Genomic DNA, 20,685 nt, shown 5'->3' with positions numbered 1-20,685 from the left:
CAGTTTTCATTTACATGGGAATTATTATACAGCAATTTATTTCTAATCAGTAAACTTTTTATAACATCTGAATACTTAATATTTCTGTGAGCTCTTTCCACTCCTTGTCACTTTTAACATTCTCCATTTCTGAGTTAAGAGGAGTTTTGTCATTTTAATTCAAAAGGAGCAGGCTGGGACCCTTTATCCCTTAGCTGCATTTTGTGTGGCTGAGTCATTAGCAGCTGATAGGACAGGCGGTATGCTTGGTTATCTTGCATTGACATAAAAGACTGCCCAGAATTTGCTTGCAAAGTCTCACCTCAACAAAGACTGCATCCAGACTGTCAAAATGTGGAACAAAAGCCATCCATGTGTTGAAGAAGGCCCGTAGATATTGTATAAGATGGTAGTGATAACACAAGGTGCTGCACAGCTAACAGGTTTTCCAGCGTAATTACTCCTTACCTCTAGCAAGCGTTTGTATATTAATGGAATTAACACAGTATGTGCTTTATGTTATCGTGCATTTAAATAAATGAAGGCATCACCTGAAAATGAAATTAGCTGCCTTCAGAACCATGCTGCATGTATCTGCCAACAGCACGTTCAGCTCTGGTTCAGACGAGAAAACAAAGCAATCCGTTCCCTTGGCTTGAAAGTCTCTCTCAGCTGAGATGGCCCTTTTGGGCTTGGTTAGGAAATGGGTGTTCGTTTCTGTGGATGGTCGTACTCCAGGGAGTGATGTGACTGCTATAGTGTTCAGCTCCCTTGGACTCCTCAGCTTTGGGGTATCCTTTTGTGGCTGGTTGACAGGAGACAGTTGGGGTGGGGTTTATGGGTTTTTAAATAGTTGTAGCCCTCAACTGTAACCAGTGAATGCTTTATCTTACACAGAAGTTTTTTGTGTGTTTGTTTTTTAACAGAAAAGCTAATGAATCCTCACTGTCCTGTTCTGTTTTGTGTAACAGCAAGGGCCTACCATCTTTTACTATAGGATTAGGTGAGATAGTCTGTGGGTGGTCTCAGTTCCTTGGCCACGCAGAAAAAGTACATTTCTTAGTTTTATTTCTTAAAAAACTACATTTATATGCTTGAAAAAGCCTGGATTTGTATTACAAATCAGAGTTGTATGTAATGATGGTTTTAAGCCAGTCTGTCGCCTTTGATACGAGTTTCACTGAGACGATAACGGATCTTTTTATTCTTGTACAATTGTACTTTTTTTTAGACTGGAAGCATTCTTTAATAGCTGATTCACAACCAATATTTTACATACAAAACTTGATTGCATGATGGGGTTGTGAAAAAGGACTGTGTTTGGCTAGTGCTGTTTTTGCATAGTACTCACAGGAAGATACAAAATCTTGCGTAGATTTGTATTCCCAGGCTCCAGACTGGTGGAGACTTGCATGCTTTGCTGATACAATGCTCTCATTGTTTAGAAGGGGTACTAGATCACTGGAGAGAAGCCAGCGGTAATAGGAAAGGGAAGGGAAGGAAAACCATCAAAATAAATCTCCTGCGATGCAGTGGCCACTATAAAATCTTATCAATGACATCCTTTAATTAGTAAGTAATCGTACCTTGGAATCCCTGAACAGAAGAATTTATAGTTGTCATTTTCATACTCTAAAGAAGAATGAGATATGAAAAGGTAAAGGGGTTGTGATATATTAATCTTTCTTAGTCCTGTATTAGTTTGGCCTCCTGGTCCTAAAACAATTGGGAGTGACTTCCTCGCCTTCCACATTAAGAGATCTTTCCTGATAGCTATGTATTTGTTGTTCCCAGGAGTACTAGGAAGTAGACTTCAGTCTTTGTCTCTTGGACAACAGCAGCCCTTCCCCCCCCTTGTCCCCAAATAAAGCAGTGAGAAGAACTCTGGAGCTGGAGTACATTTAATGCAAAGATCATCATCTGAGCAGAGACCTGTTTCATCCTGTCTGAATTCTGTGGTTTCAAAACATAACAGGACCTTGACATACACTGATTAGAAAGAAATTAATTAGACTGAAATATGCTGTGCTCTCCTTTTTCAGCAAGTGGGATCCCAGCGGTTCAGTGTCAACATGCCTCACAAGTTCAGCATTCACAATTACAAAGTGCCCACCTTCTGTGACCACTGTGGTTCATTGCTCTGGGGTCTTTTGAGACAAGGTTTACAATGCAAAGGTAAGGATTACCACTTTAGAGCTTTTTCTTTTCTTTGTGAGTGACTTGCAGACTTGGAAAGACTTCAAGGTATTCTGTCTTTTCCAGCATGTACAGAAATGAATAGAAAGTAAGTAGTGGAGTGCTGTGGGGATTGCCATCATGGTTAGAAAGCGGCCCTTTACCCGTCTGCCACACCAGTCAGTAACAGATGCAGTGGACAGAAATGCAGAAACACGTTTTGCACTTACTGCTGTGTAGGTTTATGGCCGCATAGGAAACTAGAAGTTGACAGAAAATAAGGAGCATGAGAATTTACATCCCTTCAGCTTATATGCCTTTTGTGTTTTCAGGTTTGTGGTGATGGTTGATAAACTTTTTAAACATCGTTATTCCAGCTACTTCTCCCTTTAATGCCATCTTCAAATGTTCCTATGACATATTGGCTAGGCTAGGTAGAACCAGTCCTGTGTCCCCATATCCAGAAGATGAGGTGTTCTGATATCGAGCTAAATCATCCTTTGTGGTGGTCTGCCTAGCCCCTCTATTCCAGAAAAAAAAGGATTCATTATGTTCTACAGCTTAAGGGTTGTGTTCTCTGTACGGTAACCGTGTATGAGGTTACTGCTGGAAGGTTCGTGCATGTCATTTTAGCTGACTAACAGAAATGGTTGGTTCCATATCTCCTGCTTTCAAGCAGATCTGTGTATTCTAAATGGGGGAGAAAACAGTACAAACACTTGCAAAGGAAAGCAATGTTTTAGAAATAGTGAATAAAATACTTCAATTAGTGGGTTGATGGGAATGATGTCATGAAGATTGTCAGATTCTTAGAAAGTAGTACCTAATGGAATTATAAGCATTTTCGTTTTGTTACATGGGAAGGTCCGTCTTCATAAATACAAAAATCATGTTATGTGCACTTCTCAAATGCAGAAACATGGAGTCACACATATCTGTATAAACCTGTAATCTATTAAATATATCCTTTGCAGTATTTAAGTTAAGACATAACTATAGGTGAAGGTCAGACCTAATGTTTCGTGTCACAAATTGCTGAGCAGCAAGGGAAAGAAGAAATTTCTTTCATGGCAAAGTGACACATAGTGAGAGCGTTCTGAAGTTCAAGCCTTCCCTTGTGATTCCAGCTAGTGAGCAGTGGTAAAATGTTAGTCTCTAAATACTGTTACTTTACTGGTATTGAAGATTTTGTGCAAGTGCTATCTTAATTATGATGGAGATATGTTCAGAGAAGGTGTTTCAGTTAAACCTGATTTTTTTTTCTCTTTGATTTTGAACCACAGCTATAGTATCTCTCAACTTAATCTGTGAATATATTAGTTCACTCTGTAGAAAATAATGTTACTTTCTTATATGTGCATTTACTGTGTAGCAGATGCATAGAAACAATCATTCAGAGAGCCTGTGTTGCTTTCTCCCTCTTCATAGAATTAGTGCCTATAAAAATGCGGTATGATTTGCATGAAATCTAGAATCCACCTGAGCTGGAAATGTCATTTTCTCTGTGCTCTGTTTTCTCTTTTCACAAGTGCTGAACAACGTTCCCTTCTTCAGAGATACACTTGCTTGCCCAGTGTGGTTAACACCATGAAAAGTGTATTCAGAGGTTTATTCTTCTGGTTTTTTCACTGCTTATTCCTGTGCTGCTGCTTACAACATATGTTGATGAAGTTGGACTGTACAGAATTTTCCTGCTTGCTGTATCCAAGCAGTTCAGTTCCTCAGTGTCCACTGTTATGGATCCGAGGTCAAACATTTTACTTGTCACTGAATATACACTCACTGAAAAGCCCATGCGTAGCAATATCTTTTTGCCGTTCTTGGGAGCTGAAGCGTACTTGAAAAGGAAAGGCACCCGCTTTCTGAAGCACATGGCTACTGCTGCAGAGCCTGTGTAGAGTGCCAGAGGCAAATGTGATTTGTTTCTTTAGGACTTACACAGTGAAAGCATCGTTGATGAACAATAAAAAGAAATGCAGCTTTATAAATACATATTTTTTAATATGCTGCTTCTCTGAAAAGTAATGCAGTGAGGAATTCGAGCAATTGAATATTAATCTAGTATTTAACTACACTTGCAGTTTTGCTTTCTTCATGCCTTGCTCCACAAGAGGGCAGTGAAGTCTAAGACAAAAAAATGTCACTTGCTCCTTACAGAAGCATGCTATGCTCTTTTTAATGGAGCTGTGTTCTCCTCGCTACCCCGTAGCCTAGAAGCAGCGTAATCTTTTTTCCTCTTACTAGTATACTAGTTGCAGGAGATGGTATTTAAGAGAAAGAGTTTAATAAATGGATTGCCATTCTACACAGGGTGTCTAACAGTGCCGAAGACTTTTATTAAAACTGCCTGCCTACATTAGGAGTTAATCTACTTGAGTATAATCAGTAATAAGCAATAATACAAGAGGAACTAATGATGTGCTCTCAGTATGAGAGTGGAAGTGGACTGCTAAAATCTAAGCTCTGAAGGACTTTTCTTCTAATTCAGGTTCTATTTAAGATTTACAGGATCATTAGATATTTTCATTTCTTCCTGTGTCTGTTCTGGGTACTGTGTGAAAACACTGTTCTGCATTATCGTAGCAGAAGAATGATAACCAGGTTGTTAATTTTATATTAGCATTGATGTGTCACTGGAAATCCAGCTAAGTATTTTTCTACAGAAATTATACTTATTTGAAAAAGTTATTAGCAGGTCCAATAAGGTCTGATTTAAGAAAGACAAATGCATGCCAAGGTAGTATTTAATTTACTTTATTACTTTATATTTCATTGCAGTTTGCAAGATGAATGTACATCGACGCTGTGAAACAAATGTGGCACCAAACTGTGGAGTGGATGCTAGAGGCATAGCTAAAGTTCTTGCAGATCTTGGAGTCACTCCAGATAAGATCACTAATAGTGGGCAGAGGAGGAAAAAGGTAATTTTACTATATAGTGTCACATAAAAAAATAAGATACTTATGGCTGTATTGTAACTTTACTAGTTGGGGTTTAATCCCACTCGCTTGACTTGCACAAGAATTTTTTTTAAGTCAGTACAGAACTAACACTTTAGTGTTTGATTTATAAGTGCAAATCATCTATTCTGAATTTTGGCATGAAATTTATTTTGACCTACTACGGTTTTGCAAACCTGGAGTCTGTATAGAGTCTCTGGGAGACTTCATACCTCTACTTGTGAATTAATGTTGTTAAATTAAATTTCCTTTTGGCACGGGAGGATCTCTTAGCTGAGTACCCCTTTTGGAATTGTTCTTAGCTAATTGCAGGTGCAGAGACTCAGCAACCAGTTCCTGGAAGCACATCATCAGAAGAAGATAGATCAAAGTCAGCACCAACTTCTCCATGTGATCAAGGTCAAATATCTCTCTTTATTTCCTAACTAATACATATGGTCATATATTTTCCTTCTTTATGAGGAATAAAAAAGCTATCAGCCCCAGCCTCTGTAGAACTGAATCAGCGAGGTAGTTACCACCAGAAAATGAAAGACTTAAAATTATGAGCTGCAAAACCTTTTTTTAAAGGCCTGTTTCTCATTTTGTTCACATCTGTGAGATTAAGTGACTTTTAAAGGGAAAATTGTAGAACAGTCATCTTAAACTATTAAGTTTGCTAGATGAGTCCTTGCCTAACCAAATACCTTTATGTAAGGAAGTTATATATTCTATTGTAAGAGTGAGAACATTTTAAATAGTACCACAGAACTCAAGAGCGCCATTATTTATCCGAAAAGCCTCTACCTGTTAATAATAAGTTTTTGAAATAAAATTGCCTCCTTGCAATTCCATGTTGGACATTTGTGGTAACAAAAACTTCCATCCAGTTAGGCTGTGCTACCCACGACTGTGTGGTCTCTAGAGGCTTCATAAAACCGTGTTTCCTTTCAGTGATTTTTTTCATACATGGATTTGGAGACAAATATTTTAATCTTCACTGATATGATCTGATTTCATTGAGCCGAACAGCCTGATTGACAGAACGTGTATATCAGCAGCGTGTTTTGAATCTGATCTGATTGTTGTTTTGAAAATCAGAAGTCTTTGAGTACCTTATGTACCATCATGTGTGTGAATGGAGGAATGAAAAATCTTTACACCAAGACATAGGAAGATGGATGCTTTGTGTCAAATTCTTTGAAAATTGTTTACAGTTGAGAAATTTCTCAGCCTTATTTTTAGGGAAGACAATTCCAAAGCTCCATGGTAATAAGTACTGTAAAACTCTGAGCCCAGAACTGATTTAAACTCATCAGCCTTTTGGTTTCACAGATAGTTTGGTTAAGTAATATTTTTTGAATACCTGATATTATGCTTAAAATAAGAACAACAGATTTGTCTAAATTCTCTCTTAAATTTCACTTTTGTAGCTGTCAGGCGAAGTTGTTGCTTCCAAGGCCATCAGGCGGAAGCACTATGCAAGAGCCTGAGGCAGACCCCGAGGTCTGTTAGTCACCAGGACTCACTGTGTTTAGCATGGAGAAACCTTCAGAGCCATTTAGCAGATCTACACAATTGCCGTCAGAAGCGGCACTAGGAAGTGGTCAAATACTTTATTGGCAGGTGTCTGACAACAGCTGGAGCTGACTAAGGTGCTCCATTCATGGTTACTTCAAGGACTGGGGCACCCAACTGTCCTTTGAACTTTTGGAGATACAACTCTCAAATACTTAAGCAGGAAGATGAGTAAGTGCCGTAGGAAGATAGGGGTATTCAAACCAAAGTACTTCTCTGTAGTACAGAAACACCCAAAATCACTGAAACGGCTATTTGGGTACTATTCTGAATTACCTTTCAAGTTTTGGATATGTCATTCTCTTAGGTTCATTTTAAAAGTCCGCCCTTCCTGTTAGAGCAGGTTTTTGCCTGATTACTGTAAGGAGGAGAAGCAGTTTGCTGAAGATGTATTCATAACCACAGAATGCTCTACACAGCGGTCAAGGATGATGAATGTCGCTTCCCAAAACTGATATAAACTTACACAGGCTGTTTTTTTTCTGATGGTTAGTTAAAACGGACACTTTTTTGTCACATCTCCACAGAAATCAAAGAGCTGGAAAACAACATTAGGAAAGCGTTATCATTTGACAATCGGGGAGAGGAACACAGAGCAACAGCTACAACGTCAACAGACAACCAGCTTAACAAACCTGGGGAGAATGGTGAAAATGGAGAGGTCAAACAGGCCCAGACCAAGCGAATAGGCCTTGAAGAGTTCAACTTCATCAAAGTATTAGGGAAAGGCAGCTTTGGCAAGGTGGGTAGCTGCTTTTTTTTTTATTTGTTTCTTTGTCTTGTTTTTGTTCTTTACTGGTGTGCAGGCTTTTTTTTGGCTGTACTGCTTTGCAAGTGTTCAGAGTGACATTCGGAAAGTGTTTCTACTGTAGGGGTTTCCTTTCACCCATTGAGTAAAAGCAGCTTTTACCCCACAGATCAGGAATATCAGCCTCCTGATCAGCTGGCTTTTTCTATGGTTTAGCTGGCTTTGTTAAGTAGAGTCAAACCTTTTGAAACAAAAGTCAACGTTGCACTATTTCAAGATATGGGTAATGAAGACATACACACAGTTACATACATGCTGTCCAACAAGATAATTACTTGTGGTCAAGCACAAAAAATCAGTCCAGGAATAATGCTGTGGAGTTCTGAGTTCATTCCCTTTCTAGAAAATACCCAATTCAAGTTTACTTATTTCATGGAACAGTTTGTGTGCTTTTTTTTCCTCAGTGGGTATGTTCAGTGCTGGAGGACGGAGAACTCAAGCATTTCCACTCAGATACGATGAGTGCAAGAGGCTTAAATAGCTGCCCAAAATACCACATATGCAAAGATACGAAAGCTACCAGATACCTCCCCACAGTAGGGAATTGATGAGGGTGGAAGGGGCGTTTCTCTATTTACAGGGTTTGTAGATTTTCTTTTCACAGTGCTGTGCACTATGGAATCAAAGAGCAGGACTGAAATGTGGATCTGTTTCACAAGTACACTCTTCCTTCCTTGGTATACGGGAACTGCAGATGCAGGGGAACAGGGCTGAAGCAGTTCTTTTGTCTCGCTGTTTTCTAATCCTTTCTCTGAAGATTACCCTGGCTCCAAGCCAGAACTGACCTTAAACAGAGTATGTAGGGCTTGAACCTTAAACAATAGTGGTAGTTAAAATCAACAACTTTAAAGCAGCCGGAATGGTACGTGGTATCATATACTAAGTTCGTCACACACAAATCTCACTACCAAAATTGTGAGATAAAAGTGGAAAATAAATAAATTTCTGTTCTATATCAACTTCCTTCCTTTTTTAGTTTTTGAGACGTCACTAATAGGCACTCATTAAGATATTTGAATGAGGGGATAAAAACTCTTTATCTTGTGAGTTCTTAACTAATGAACAAAATAGATACCATCTGTTTAAAATTTAAAGAATACCAGATGTATATTTTTCTAAAATTACATTACTTTACTTTTAATTTGGTAAACATACAACCTCAATCAGGCAAGTATATAACTGTCTTTGTATTTCCAGTGCAAACTCATATGCAACCCTGCCTTTATCGTATCTGTTGTTCATATGTAAATTGGATTTCTGTTTGTTAGGTAATGTTAGCTGAGCTAAAAGGAAAAGATGAAGTATACGCAGTGAAAGTCTTGAAGAAAGATGTCATACTTCAAGATGATGATGTAGACTGTACAATGACAGAAAAGAGAATTCTGGCGTTAGCACGGAAACATCCATACCTAACACAACTTTACTGCTGCTTCCAGACAAAGGTAAGCTATGTGAACCTTTTATCAGTTTGTGCCCAAGGAACAATATTTGCTATTTCTAGAATAAAAGACAGCAATGTAAAAAGTACAGAAGTATTTTGAAAATATTTCTGAGGAGTTTTTGGCATTTCAGTAGTATTGAACAGGAGTACTGGCTGCTGTTAAATAGCATAAATACTATTACCTTGGAAGTACCAGGAGATGGCAGTAAATGAGTTAAAAAACAAACAAAAAAGCCTCACATGCATAAAACGCACAAAAAAATATTGAGGTGCCATTTTCTGGGTTTCTCCTGTACGTTAATAGGGTGTATCATTTGTTGCATTAAGTACAAATGTTTTTAACGTTTAACATATTCGGAGCAAAAATTCTGAAGTGACCTTCCCAGAAATGAGCTGATGGCAGAACGCTCATCTTTCCAGTTTTCTTGTGCTGCGTAGTATAGAGAATGTTCAAAAAAGGAAGGAAATAGAGAATACTGCTTGTCAAATAAGGTTCTACAGTGCTAATGCTGCCCATGTGCTTGAACAGTGAGAAGGAATGGCAGAGAGAGATGATAATGACAGCCTGTGCCCATGGCATGTTCCTTGTTGGTAATTTCTCATACAGAATTCCTCTTCATAGCACGTGTTTCGGATTTGCTGCTGAAATGTAAGTGAATGTGTGGACAGTGTAGCTGAGTCTGTAGGATTTCTGAATCCGGTCAGTCTAAGTGCTTCAAACCAATTATGTTCACAGAATATTTCTGGGTTTCATTTTTAGTCTCTTATGTCTCTCTTGTCATTCAGCTGAGCTGCCAGTTTTTTACCTGATTATCCAGAAAGCTTTAAGGACAAAAAAAAAAAAACCACAAGGTGAATCCATCCTGCAGATAGAATACCAATCATATATAATTGCGTTTACAGAGGCATCCTTTATTTTTGAAGTGCCTGATAAAATGGTTACTATTTCAAAGCACCAAGATTTGAACTTTTGTCTCTTGAACTAAATATGCCATTCATTTCAACAGGATGAGTTTTTGACCTGTAGGGAATAAGTTTAGGTGTTAGTATATATGTATGTTTTAAATAAAACACTTGAAAAGTAGTCAACTTCCTTCAAACTCCTGGGTTTTCCTTTCAGTTAAGACACTACATTTGAGTATTTGAGTCAATTTAAGGGTAAAGTTGGCAGATTAATTAATAATTAAGTTAGCATATTGAACAAAATTAACAGTTGCTAATGGTGTGTATGAGTGTATGTGTATGCATGTGTAAATACCTACATATTCACATATTCTAGTCAAAACTATGTATGGTACAAATAAGCAATTGCAATAATTATGTGTGTAGAATTACGGAAAAGTTGTGACTAAAAGATGTAGCAGCAAAGTTGTCAGGACAGATAAATAGGGCAGTGGGAAAGCAATAGCCAAATGGCTAGTAGGATCAAGATTATAGTGTGTTCAAATACGCAAATACAAATGTTTAATATGTTTGCACAGTTCTTAAAATAGTGACAATGCATTAGCATTTTATGTGCTTTGAAGTTCAGACAAAGAAGTGGCCCAGGAAGGTGTGTATACAGTTTATGTCTACGGAGGATGTTTCATGTGTTCAGACTTTCATTGCATTTGAGTATAGGTGTGCACATACTCTTTACGTGTTTTAAAGTACTATTTTTAAAATCTATAACTAGAATTGAGCGTATTATTTCAGGTGAAGAAAGTGATAAAAAGATTGTACTGGAGTGAGGGATAAACTCACTGGAGTGAGCAGAGAGGGACCTTCAGGACGAAGTCAGACCGCACTGCCTGAAGTGTGAAAAATGCATCAGCAGCCTGATGTGAACCATGTGGCAGAACATCAGTAAAGATTAATTTTGCATTAAGTGAATTATGACAGAAGGTTCTGCTGCTACTCCTCTGGTTTCCTGGAGATTTATTTCCTTTTGTATTCCTCATCTGTTCTCTCCCCTTCTGTATCATGCTTTCTGCCTTCCTCCCTGCTCTCCAAAGCCGTTCATCAAAGTAAGATATTCAGAAATTCTTCTCGCCACCTTCTATATTCCCAGATCTCTTAACCAGAGAGAAACTATACTTTGTGGCTTTGCTTGAACGCAGAGGAACTGATAGTTAAGTGATTTGTAGTTACAAGTCACAGTCTAGTTACTCTGTCAAACCACCAACACTGCACTTACTGATCCCCAATAAAATTAAAAGTCCACAGTGGAAAAATTGAAGGATTTTTTTTTGAGCGTGGCCTAATGAACAATTTGCAAAGAATTCTTTAAAAAGAAACAAAACATATATGAAAGCGAAAGCAATATGTCTGCTAAAACTATAAATTATTTATGAATGACAACAAATGAAAATGTACCAAGTAAATTAGTCACTGAATGGTTTGCTCATGTTCAGTAGAAAAACAGGTAGAAAAACTTGCTCGAACAAACATGGTCTGTGGTTAAAATAGCTTTACTGAGACAAAGGCTATTGTACAATAGAGTTTAAAATGTATTTAACAGTAGTGTGTAGCTACTTACGCTGCGACTGTGGGCTGTGCCATGGCTGCTGTACTTTGCAGAACTGGTCCCTGAAGTGATCCTGCTGGAATTAAATTTTGCGTTTCAAGTAGAGCACATTTGTCGTATACACCCTGACTTAATGGGAAGATTGACTCAGTATTCATTGTCAAAGCACTCGGAGGTTGACTTTATGTAACAAGATTACTTGCTTTGTTCCTCTTCCACAAAAATGCAAATGTATGAGTTTGACTATATATCGCAGTGTTTTCCTTCAGTAACAACATGAAGACACTGCAGAAAAGTTGCCTAATGTGCTTTTTACAGTAAGTGTGCTTAATTTTTTTTTTAACAGGGAGCAGACTTTTCATTAGTATCATTTACTAAGTAATATTATTATCACAAGTAAGGGATCATACTCAACATGATCTTGGAATTCAGAAATCATGCCAAATAAGGGCTAATAAGAGCATACCTTATACACTACTGTGTTGTTAGCCCTACATATCTGAATTTACTTTTAGAAGTCCCATCTAACTTCCTTATTTTAAAGTAATATTCTTGGAACTGGTATTTCTCATTTCTACTTAATCCAAAAACTAACTTTGATCAAACCAGGTTGCTTTAAGCCCGTCAAAAAATGAGTCACCCAAAAAAATGGACATTCTGTATTAAAATTGTATATATTCAGATATTGTACTTCAGGAATTGTTTTGCAGTCTTCTGTGGTGACCTGGGAGTCAAGTGTTCTGTTCCAAAGCTTGAGATAGAGTGTGTGAAGCTGCTGTATGATGTTTTTGTCTGTAGTAGGCTGAGGTATGAACTCAGCAGCCCAGTCCTACACATTGGAAAGAGTGTAAAATCTGCAGGCAGGACCTCAGCTGATGTGTGATTTTATGTGGAAGGAGCTCAGATATTTTAGTGTAGCTTATCTTGTAAAAACCATGTCTCAATGGGGTAGTATTTTTCAACACTCCTATACTATGGCAGCATTTCCCTTCTTTTTTTGATAGAAGATGGTCAGTGCATCTATCAATGCATTTGGAGGTTTGGGTTCTGTTTTGCATGTGGTCTGTCAGCTGGGATATACATGAAGAATACTGCATTCTGTATTTGGCACTCCCATAGCAAAACTTGCCCAAGGCCTAGCATACAGGGTACAGCATTTTTGTAATAACTGGCCTTTGCTTATCACCATCTTTGATTTATTCAGGACTTCATTGTGTCCTTTATTGAGAAAATGTCGGTGGGGTGTTCAGGACTACCACTGTTTACATTCTTTTTTCACTCTTCCTTCTGTCTTCTCTTTGCCATCTTCTGTGTGCTGGTTCCTTGTGTTTTCAGTAACAAGTATCTTACCTGACAGTAACGCTGATGCTGCCCAATTCCCCTCTCCAGTGTGCTCTTCACTCCAACCTGATACCATGCTTCAGTGAGCAATTATGGAACAGTATCAACATTAGGTTTTACTGGTAATGCTTCAGTCAGGTGGCTGGGAAAGGAGGTTTAAGTGTTTCTAGAGCTGTTGTCTCTGAAGACATCATATCTATGATACTTTATTCACAGTTTGAAGTTTCAGAACTGTGAAAATTAAAGTCTTTTTTAACGGAAAGTTGAGATTCTACAAAATAAAGGTGTAACTAGCTTCACTTTATTCCTCCTACACCCCTGCCAGCCTTCTTCACAGTACTTAAAATTTTCTAGACCTCTACCCTATGAGATGCATACACATACATGTGCACACCCTATAATTTATAATTAATTATCCTAATAAATACTTTAGAAATAAAATGTTTTTTAAATTAAGACAGCGAAAGCTTCATTACGATAATCCATTACAAATTTAGAAGACTAGATCTACTGCTTTTAATATCTACCATTTGCTTTCTATATCCAACATCATGAAATTAGAAAATTTGAAAATGGCGCTGTCCTGCTCTTTTCAGAGTACTATATTCAACAAAATTGCTTTGTACACAGACATAGTAGGGAGGGCTGTTAGTACAGAGCGTGTTCCTGTTGAATGATAAAATTGTATAATTTGTAAAAGACCCTGTCAGCATTATAGCTATTTCTAATAGAGAAAACAAGTGATTAAATAAAGGATAGAGGAAGTTATTAAAGACAGTTACTCCAGGTAAATAGTTAGATTTATTCCACCCATAAAAGCTTTTTTTTCCTCACAATTATCTCCGTGTTAAAAGCAGCATATTATTATAGCTGACCTGCAAAGCCATTCACTTCTTTCCTGTGTTCTGGTGTTGTAAGGTAGAGAGAAGCCACAAGACAGTGGCAGAACTGAAGGACATCTAGGAATAGGCTGTAGTGACTATGTTACAACTATGTTGATCCCCTAACTGTTATGTTCTACCTAGTGGCTTACTATCAGTTTATCCTAGGTTGTGAGTACTGTGATTCAGGTGCTGTTCCTCTCTGCATGTTGGCACTGTATCTAGCACACTCTGTGTAATGCTAGAAGGCTGATGTTTGTAATGCTAAGATTTAGGAGATTTTATTTCTGTTTCAGCTGTCATAATGTTCCTTTGTGCTTTTGGAAAATCTCTGAACCTCTTTCTGCATTAGACCCCTCTGTAAAAACGAAGAGTAATGAGTTCTTCTGTTCATGGCTTGTATTAAAACATGTCCAAGGAGGGTTTGGAAATCCAGTAGCACAATATTATCATAGTGTACGAGGATCAGTACACTGAAGTGCAACGTTGCAGAAGGTGTAAGATGGAGTGCCATTTTTAAAGTGACTTCTTTTATTTGTGTAAGAAAACGTAAACCCGCAAAAGACAGACATGGGCCTGTTGGAGTGAGTCCAGAGGAGGGCCACAGAAATGATCAGGGGGCTGGAGCACCTCTCCTATGAAGAAAGGCTGAGAGAGTTGGGGTTGTTCAGCCTGGAGAAGGCTCTAGGGGGACCTTATAGCGGCCTTCCCGTACTTAAAGGGGGCCTAGAAAGGTGGGGACAGACTTTTTAGCAGGACCTGTTGCGATAGGACAAGGGATAATGGCTTGAAACATTCGACTAAACATTTGGACTAAATATAAGGAAGACATTTTTTACAATGCGGGTGGTGAAACACGTGCACAGGCTGCCCAGAGAGGTGGTAGATGCCCCATCCCTGGAAACATTCAAGGTCAGGTTGGACGGGGCTCTGAGCAACCTGATCCAGCTAAAGATGTCCCTGCTCACTGCAGGGGGGTTGGACTAGATGGCCTTTAAAGGTGTCTGCCGACCCAAGCTATTCTATGGTTCTATGAAAAGAAAAGAGAATCATGTGCTTATGATGTCTTTAAGTCATGTTTTCGAAGTTAATTTAAGAAGAATCACTGTAGTATGTGATCAAAACTGTCTTTGGTAATGTGAAATCAAGTCTTACTTCTCTTACATGTGTTTGTACAAAAAAAGTAAATGACTTCTGCAATAATAGCTCAGAGGAGTGTCATTTATGATATACAGTGCAAATTAACCTAACTGACTGGCCACTGTTACATTCATCTGGGACTAATCAGAGCTTATAATCCATTTTATCTGGTATTCTCGTACTTTTGTTGCTAAGCAGCTAAAGCCATTATGCAGATATTGCTATATGGGTGTAATCAGTTTAACACAAGTTTACATTGGCTTTTATTACTGATTACTGTCAAATTAGAACTTTTTAGGGCCCAATTCTGTTCACTGTTATCCCTGCTTCAATGATTTGTACACGTGTGAGACAAAAGACTAAGTTAGCCACTGTATTTTTAGCTACTTCAGTGCTAAAATATTTTAATGCAATTTAAATATAAAATTATTGACAAACATTTCTTAATGGTAAGTGTTAGCTATGGTAAAAAGGTAGAATAAAATGGTAGGAAAGCGCAGAGCAATGTTATTTATACTGTTTCTATTACAGTACCTTTTTATAAATATTTATACGTATTTATATTCAAACTTAAATTTTTTTAGTTAACTGTATTATTATATATGCATATACACAGAATATGTGCAATAGTAGCTATTTTTTAACTCCCAGCTGGTTTCTACAGGCAGTTCATATCATAAGAAATTTAAGTTAACTGATATTGACTCATTCTTTGGGATATTTCTTGAAGCACTAGAAGTTAGAGTCATACCTGGTGATGTTTCATATATCATACGGTCAAGAAGTCATGTAAATACATGAAATTCTGGCAGAATAAGGTTTTTCAGAAATTTGGGTACTGTGCATGTTAAATTTAGATTTCCTGTTGACTGCTACACAGTCTGAATGCATTGACCGTGATCATTGTATTGTCTAAAAGTAGACACTGTAGTCAAGAATAGCTGGAACGGTGAAGCTGATGATTAAATACTGTAATCATTGTCTGTCACACACACAAGCCCCTGTTTCCAGCATGATGACCCGGTTTTGGGAAACTTGCTATTATGCCGCTCAGTTATTGCTAGCTGCTCTTGAAGGATTATTAAAGCCTGGTTAGCTCACTGAAGATTCATTGTTCACACTAGTCCTTTTAGTGTTAAACTTCAAGTCAGGCTATCAGTGCAGCCAGGCTCATCAAGGGCCCGTAGGAGAAATTACTCCTCCAGCATCAATCAGAAGATTCTAAATGCTTCTCTTTCAGACAGTAAAGACTTTTATTTTGTGATGTAGCACCCAAACTGAACAGGACTCTTTCACACCCTCTCAAAGCTAGGGCTTGTTCCTAGTTTGCATGTATACAAGCGAGTGCTGCAGCTGCAGCTCCATGGATTGCTTTGCTGTAACCAACTGAGGCCTCAACAACCCCGGGGATAGTCCCGAGTCAGCATCTGTGGCCAGGATTCGCTGCAACTGCTGTCATGAAATAGGTGAGGGCAAGCTGGAGTTTGTACTGATTTTATTTACCTTGGTCCTCAGGTCTGCATTATTAGGGTTTGAGAGTCAACTATGCCAGTAGTTCACTGTGTTAGAAACATCTTAGTGTAGCCAAGTGTAAAATTCAGCTTCAAGATTTTAATCCTGATGCGATCATGTGCAGACAGGAGGTTTTTAGGATAACAGCTAGAGCTAAGGGCCTTTTAGGTACTGTTTTCGTATCTCTTGGACGGAGTAGCTGGAACTACATACTGCACACTTTTCTTCTTGGGAAAAATGTGTTTCTCCAGTTGAGGCATGTTTGAGGGGAGGAATTTTCAGAGTATCTACCAGATGCTTTGCCAGTAATTTTCCTGGCAAGTCGGTCTGTCTTGTACACCATGTTTTAGCAAAGATGAGAGGAGACAGGGATATTGTCATCCAAACAAGGCAAAGGGGGTAGCAGACTTTGAACAGAACTGGAGAAGGCCCATCACTCGCTGGTTCCACAAAATCTCTGTATAAGCTTTGTGTTATGGCTGCGTTAACATCGTGCTGATTGGTTCCTTATCTGGCATTCTTAATCTCACAACTTCTGTGGGAATGGCCTACTGTTCCTCATCCAGCAGGATAACTGAGCAATGCTGCTTTAAATGAAATCCTACAGGTTAAGGCGGGATTGTGGCTTTTAGTTTGGTTTTGTCTTGGGAAAGAGGAGTGGGAAGAATAAGGGTAATCTACCTTGGAAGAAGTGTGCCTGACTGGTTTCTTAGCAGGATCTGTCACCTTGCAGCCATGAGCTGTGACCACCCTTCTTTCTGTCCTCCTTCTGCACCTAGGTCTTGAGACCATCCTCACAGCTGGTATGGGATCCCCCATTTGGACAGAGGAGACTTGAGTGCATGACCTACATGAACCCACTGGTCCTTTGTCCTAGCACCCTTTGTGCTTTTTTTTGTCTTCTATAGCCATAAAGCACTGTTCACAATTTGCCTCTAAAGGGTTCAATATAAAAATGAATTTGTAAAAATATCTTTAGAATAAGTGGAAATGTCATGCTCACATGGGTAGCTGTCAGGGTGCTCGTTTATGCTAGTTACCTGTTTTAAACACTGTTTAAAGAAAGGCTGTTTTACCCGAGTGATTGTGGGAAAACATTTAATACTGTGTTTGTTAGCTGTTGCTCTTACAATTAAACCACTAACGCACCCCAAAGGAAGAGTCAGGAAAAAGGAAACTGCATATAAAATTTTATTTTTCTGCCGCTTCTTTTCTAAATGCAGGAAGTGGTTCTCTTCAGAATTCATTTGGGCACTGTAATACTTTTTTTATTTTTTTAGGTAACAGCAGTAAGCTTAGTAAATGGTAATTGTACACGAGAGAGAATTTCACCATGGGAAAGAAGTGGAGTTTACAAAACATTTGGTTTTGTGTCTTTAGTAAAATTTTCGTCACTTTTTTTAGCATGTACGCAGAGTAATTTTAGCTTTGGCATAACATGTCTTCTGCACCATATGCCGTGTGTGAGGCGGGCCAAACTTGAGTAGGGCGTAACTTAAATTACGTTTTTTCTCTTCTCAAAACCACACCATCAGATCACTTACACCATTAATGGGTGTGTGAGAAGACTTAAAGGAATCCAATTTATGCCATTTTATCTCACTTGTGGGTGAGTACTTTTAGCAGAAACACATACTTTTTTGAAGGCACCAGCGTTTTTAGTCTTGCCTAATTACTGTGGGCTAAGAGTATTGATGCCCAGCCTTTAGTCTCATGCTTGTGTGTGGGGAAGCATGTAGAGGGCTTCTTTGTGATCCGGCGTAAGGTGAGCCCAAGGCCGTTCTGTAAGCTGAGAAGTAGTCAGTGCATTGTTCCGTCTCCTTAAGAAAGATTAAAAGGAAGGTCATCTATAATGTCAACTTCGCAGTTAAGAGAAGTGACTCTCTGGAGGGGAACGAGTGGTGTGTCACTTGTGAGCCTGTGAGTCCACCGTGTCTCTACGCCAGGGCTGAAGTGCTGTATAAACAATATGTGCAACTTCCACTGATAGTAAGAAACAGTAAACCTAGTTCTATAAAACATGCACAGGTAAACTGTGTATCTCATCATTAGTGCTCTCTGGTCTCTTCTAGTAAACTGGTCGGTCCTTAAGAAGTGATTCTTCAAAACTAAAGAAACATGAATAATAAAGGCTCCTTCCGAGTCCTGGCTGTGCCTGTAAATACAGCAGTTCATAGGAATGCACGGAGCGTTTGGCAATTGGGAGATCGTGACAGCGAACGTTAGGTTTTGGACTCTGCTATTTCGTCTTCCAGCAAATGGCTGTGAACTACTGTGAAACACTTTCTTTTTCCATTCTCTGCTTTCCATGTCTAAAAATGTGCATAGTCAACTTCAAATGAGACTGAAAAGAGCGAAAGGGCTGTGAGGTTGTTTTTTTTAACGTTCCTATTCATAGTAAGTAGATTCTGATTATTACTGAAGCATGAATTCTTTATATTGTGATCTCAGAATATATTCCGCTAGCATGTCTATTATGTTATAAAACTAGTGTAAAACAGTGTTTTAAATTATTTCTCAAAGGGAAATCCTCTGCTTAATTTGCTCAGTCTTTCTCTTCCTACACAGTGTAGCACAAATATTGTACTTTTCCCGCACTGGGTGCACTAATCTTTTCCTGCATCACACAGTGTAAGTCTCTTTCCCATGCACAGTGACTCTCTGTGTGTAAGGTTAGCTTTGTTGCGATCACACCACTAGGTCCCCTAAGGATTAATGAGGTTTTGTTGTAATGGTGTGACTCTTAAAAATAAAAATCACCCAATGACACTAAATAATAGCAGTAGCTGTGCTGGAAAAAAAAAAAAATCTTTCTTCTTTTAAAGGTCGTACATTGTACGGGATCTGAGTGCTCATGGAAGGCACTCTGAAGGTTAACTTACAAACTTTTAGCTACTTTAGTTGTGTATGGAATAACACTAGCTAGTAGTGAGTCTGCACATTTCCGTAGACTAGTTTTTAAGTTGTGACCTAGAGAGGCCACCCCATCTTACCCTTCATAAATCCAAGAAAGACCCAGTTATAACTCCTCCTTTCAGAGTGTGTATACCTTGCCAAATACACAAGAAGAAAAATTGTCCTTTTAGGTACTGAACTTTCCATTCAGCTGATAGAAGGATGAAAGGGATCTATTTCATTAGCTTCTATACAGAAGTTTTTCCAAGAAGCTTTGCAGAATCACATAGGATAAGTAAATTCAAATACTCCAATTGATAAGTGGTTTCTTGGAAAGTCTATGGTGGTACTTGTTGTCTCTTTTCTGTCTTCAGAAACCCAATATTAAAATAGTCACACAAAATTCTCCCCCAATAAAACTGCTTCCTGAATTGTAGAAAAAACTATGCCCTGAAGATAAAACACACTATTTTCTTCTGTGCTGCTTTAATGATTTCAGAGGGTTTGGATGGCTTAAATGATGGCAGAATTTTGGACAGTGTTTCCTGTTGTCTGACTAATTTATACTTGTGAATTGCCAGGGTTTTCAGCTGTGTGAAGCATATGCTTTGCCAAAAATTAATCATGTTCTGGAAACAGGAAAGTGTGGAAAATAAAGTAGATACAATTAATGCTTTTAAAGGTCACTGTTGCATTTATAGAACTGCAGAAATCCAGACAGGGAAGAGAGGTGGATGAATAGTAACTTTCAATAGGTATTGAAAAAGCCCGGCTCAGGTAACTCACGTTTATCATATTGAACAAAAAAAATCAGTGTGAGGTGCTTGAACAGCTCAATGGATATTTATAAAGAGCTTCATTTTCAGGAAGGGTTATGGAAACATGTTGAACAGAGAAGTTGTATGTAGACTAAGGATTTTGCATATATTTATCGGTTTTCATTAATTCTGTGTGCTCATGTAATTTTTCTCTTGAAATGTGAATTTTTAACCCCTTGCTAGATTCCTTTCACCCTCTTTTGGTAAGCTAATTTATATAACGAGGCCAAAGAAAAGGCAAAACCAGGCTCCGATCCCATGAAGGACTGCATAAGGCTTGCTGATGTTAGAACAGCCTATGGCTTGTTTGGCCCAGTATCATGTCTCCAGCAGTGCCAAAGCAGATGCCCAGAAAGGATGTAGGTGCAGGGGAAAGCTTATCATGTCTTTTTTGCAGAATACTATCCTAATATGAGGAGGTGGACTTGGGCATTTCCTGAGCCAAAGGTGGCGGGTTTGCATGCAATGGTGCCGTGGCCTCTTTGCACATACTATTGTTTGTGGGAAGTGTTAGAAATGAGAAACTGTTTAGAAATGTAAATGTGGGAGAGCATTGTGTTCTGCTGTCCACGCTGGAGTGGAGAAATCCTCATAACACCATATCTGCAACCAGACAACCCTATAGTGCAGTATAAATACTTATAGCATTTATTTTTAACGATATTTCTGAAA

General features: G+C 38.5%; 1 protein-coding gene across 1 annotated transcript in view; it reads left to right on the top strand.

The window, feature by feature from the left end:
* PRKCE (protein kinase C epsilon) overlaps nt 1-20,685 on the top strand; it is a 294,148-nt gene that overhangs the window by 186,139 nt on the left and 87,324 nt on the right. The window contains exons 6-10 of the mRNA XM_086460568.1: nt 2,022-2,154; nt 4,933-5,075; nt 5,417-5,513; nt 7,199-7,413; nt 8,748-8,921. Of these exons, the coding sequence (XP_086316694.1) occupies nt 2,022-2,154; nt 4,933-5,075; nt 5,417-5,513; nt 7,199-7,413; nt 8,748-8,921 (762 nt within the window). The remainder of the gene's footprint in view (nt 1-2,021; nt 2,155-4,932; nt 5,076-5,416; nt 5,514-7,198; nt 7,414-8,747; nt 8,922-20,685) is intronic.

The sequence above is a fragment of the Leptosomus discolor genome, chromosome 2 (genome assembly GCF_034619465.1).
Source record: "Leptosomus discolor isolate bLepDis1 chromosome 2, bLepDis1.hap2, whole genome shotgun sequence".
Lineage (NCBI taxonomy): Eukaryota > Metazoa > Chordata > Aves > Leptosomiformes > Leptosomidae > Leptosomus > Leptosomus discolor.
Note: the sequence above shows the minus strand (reverse complement) of the source record. Positions and strands in the feature narration are given on the sequence as shown.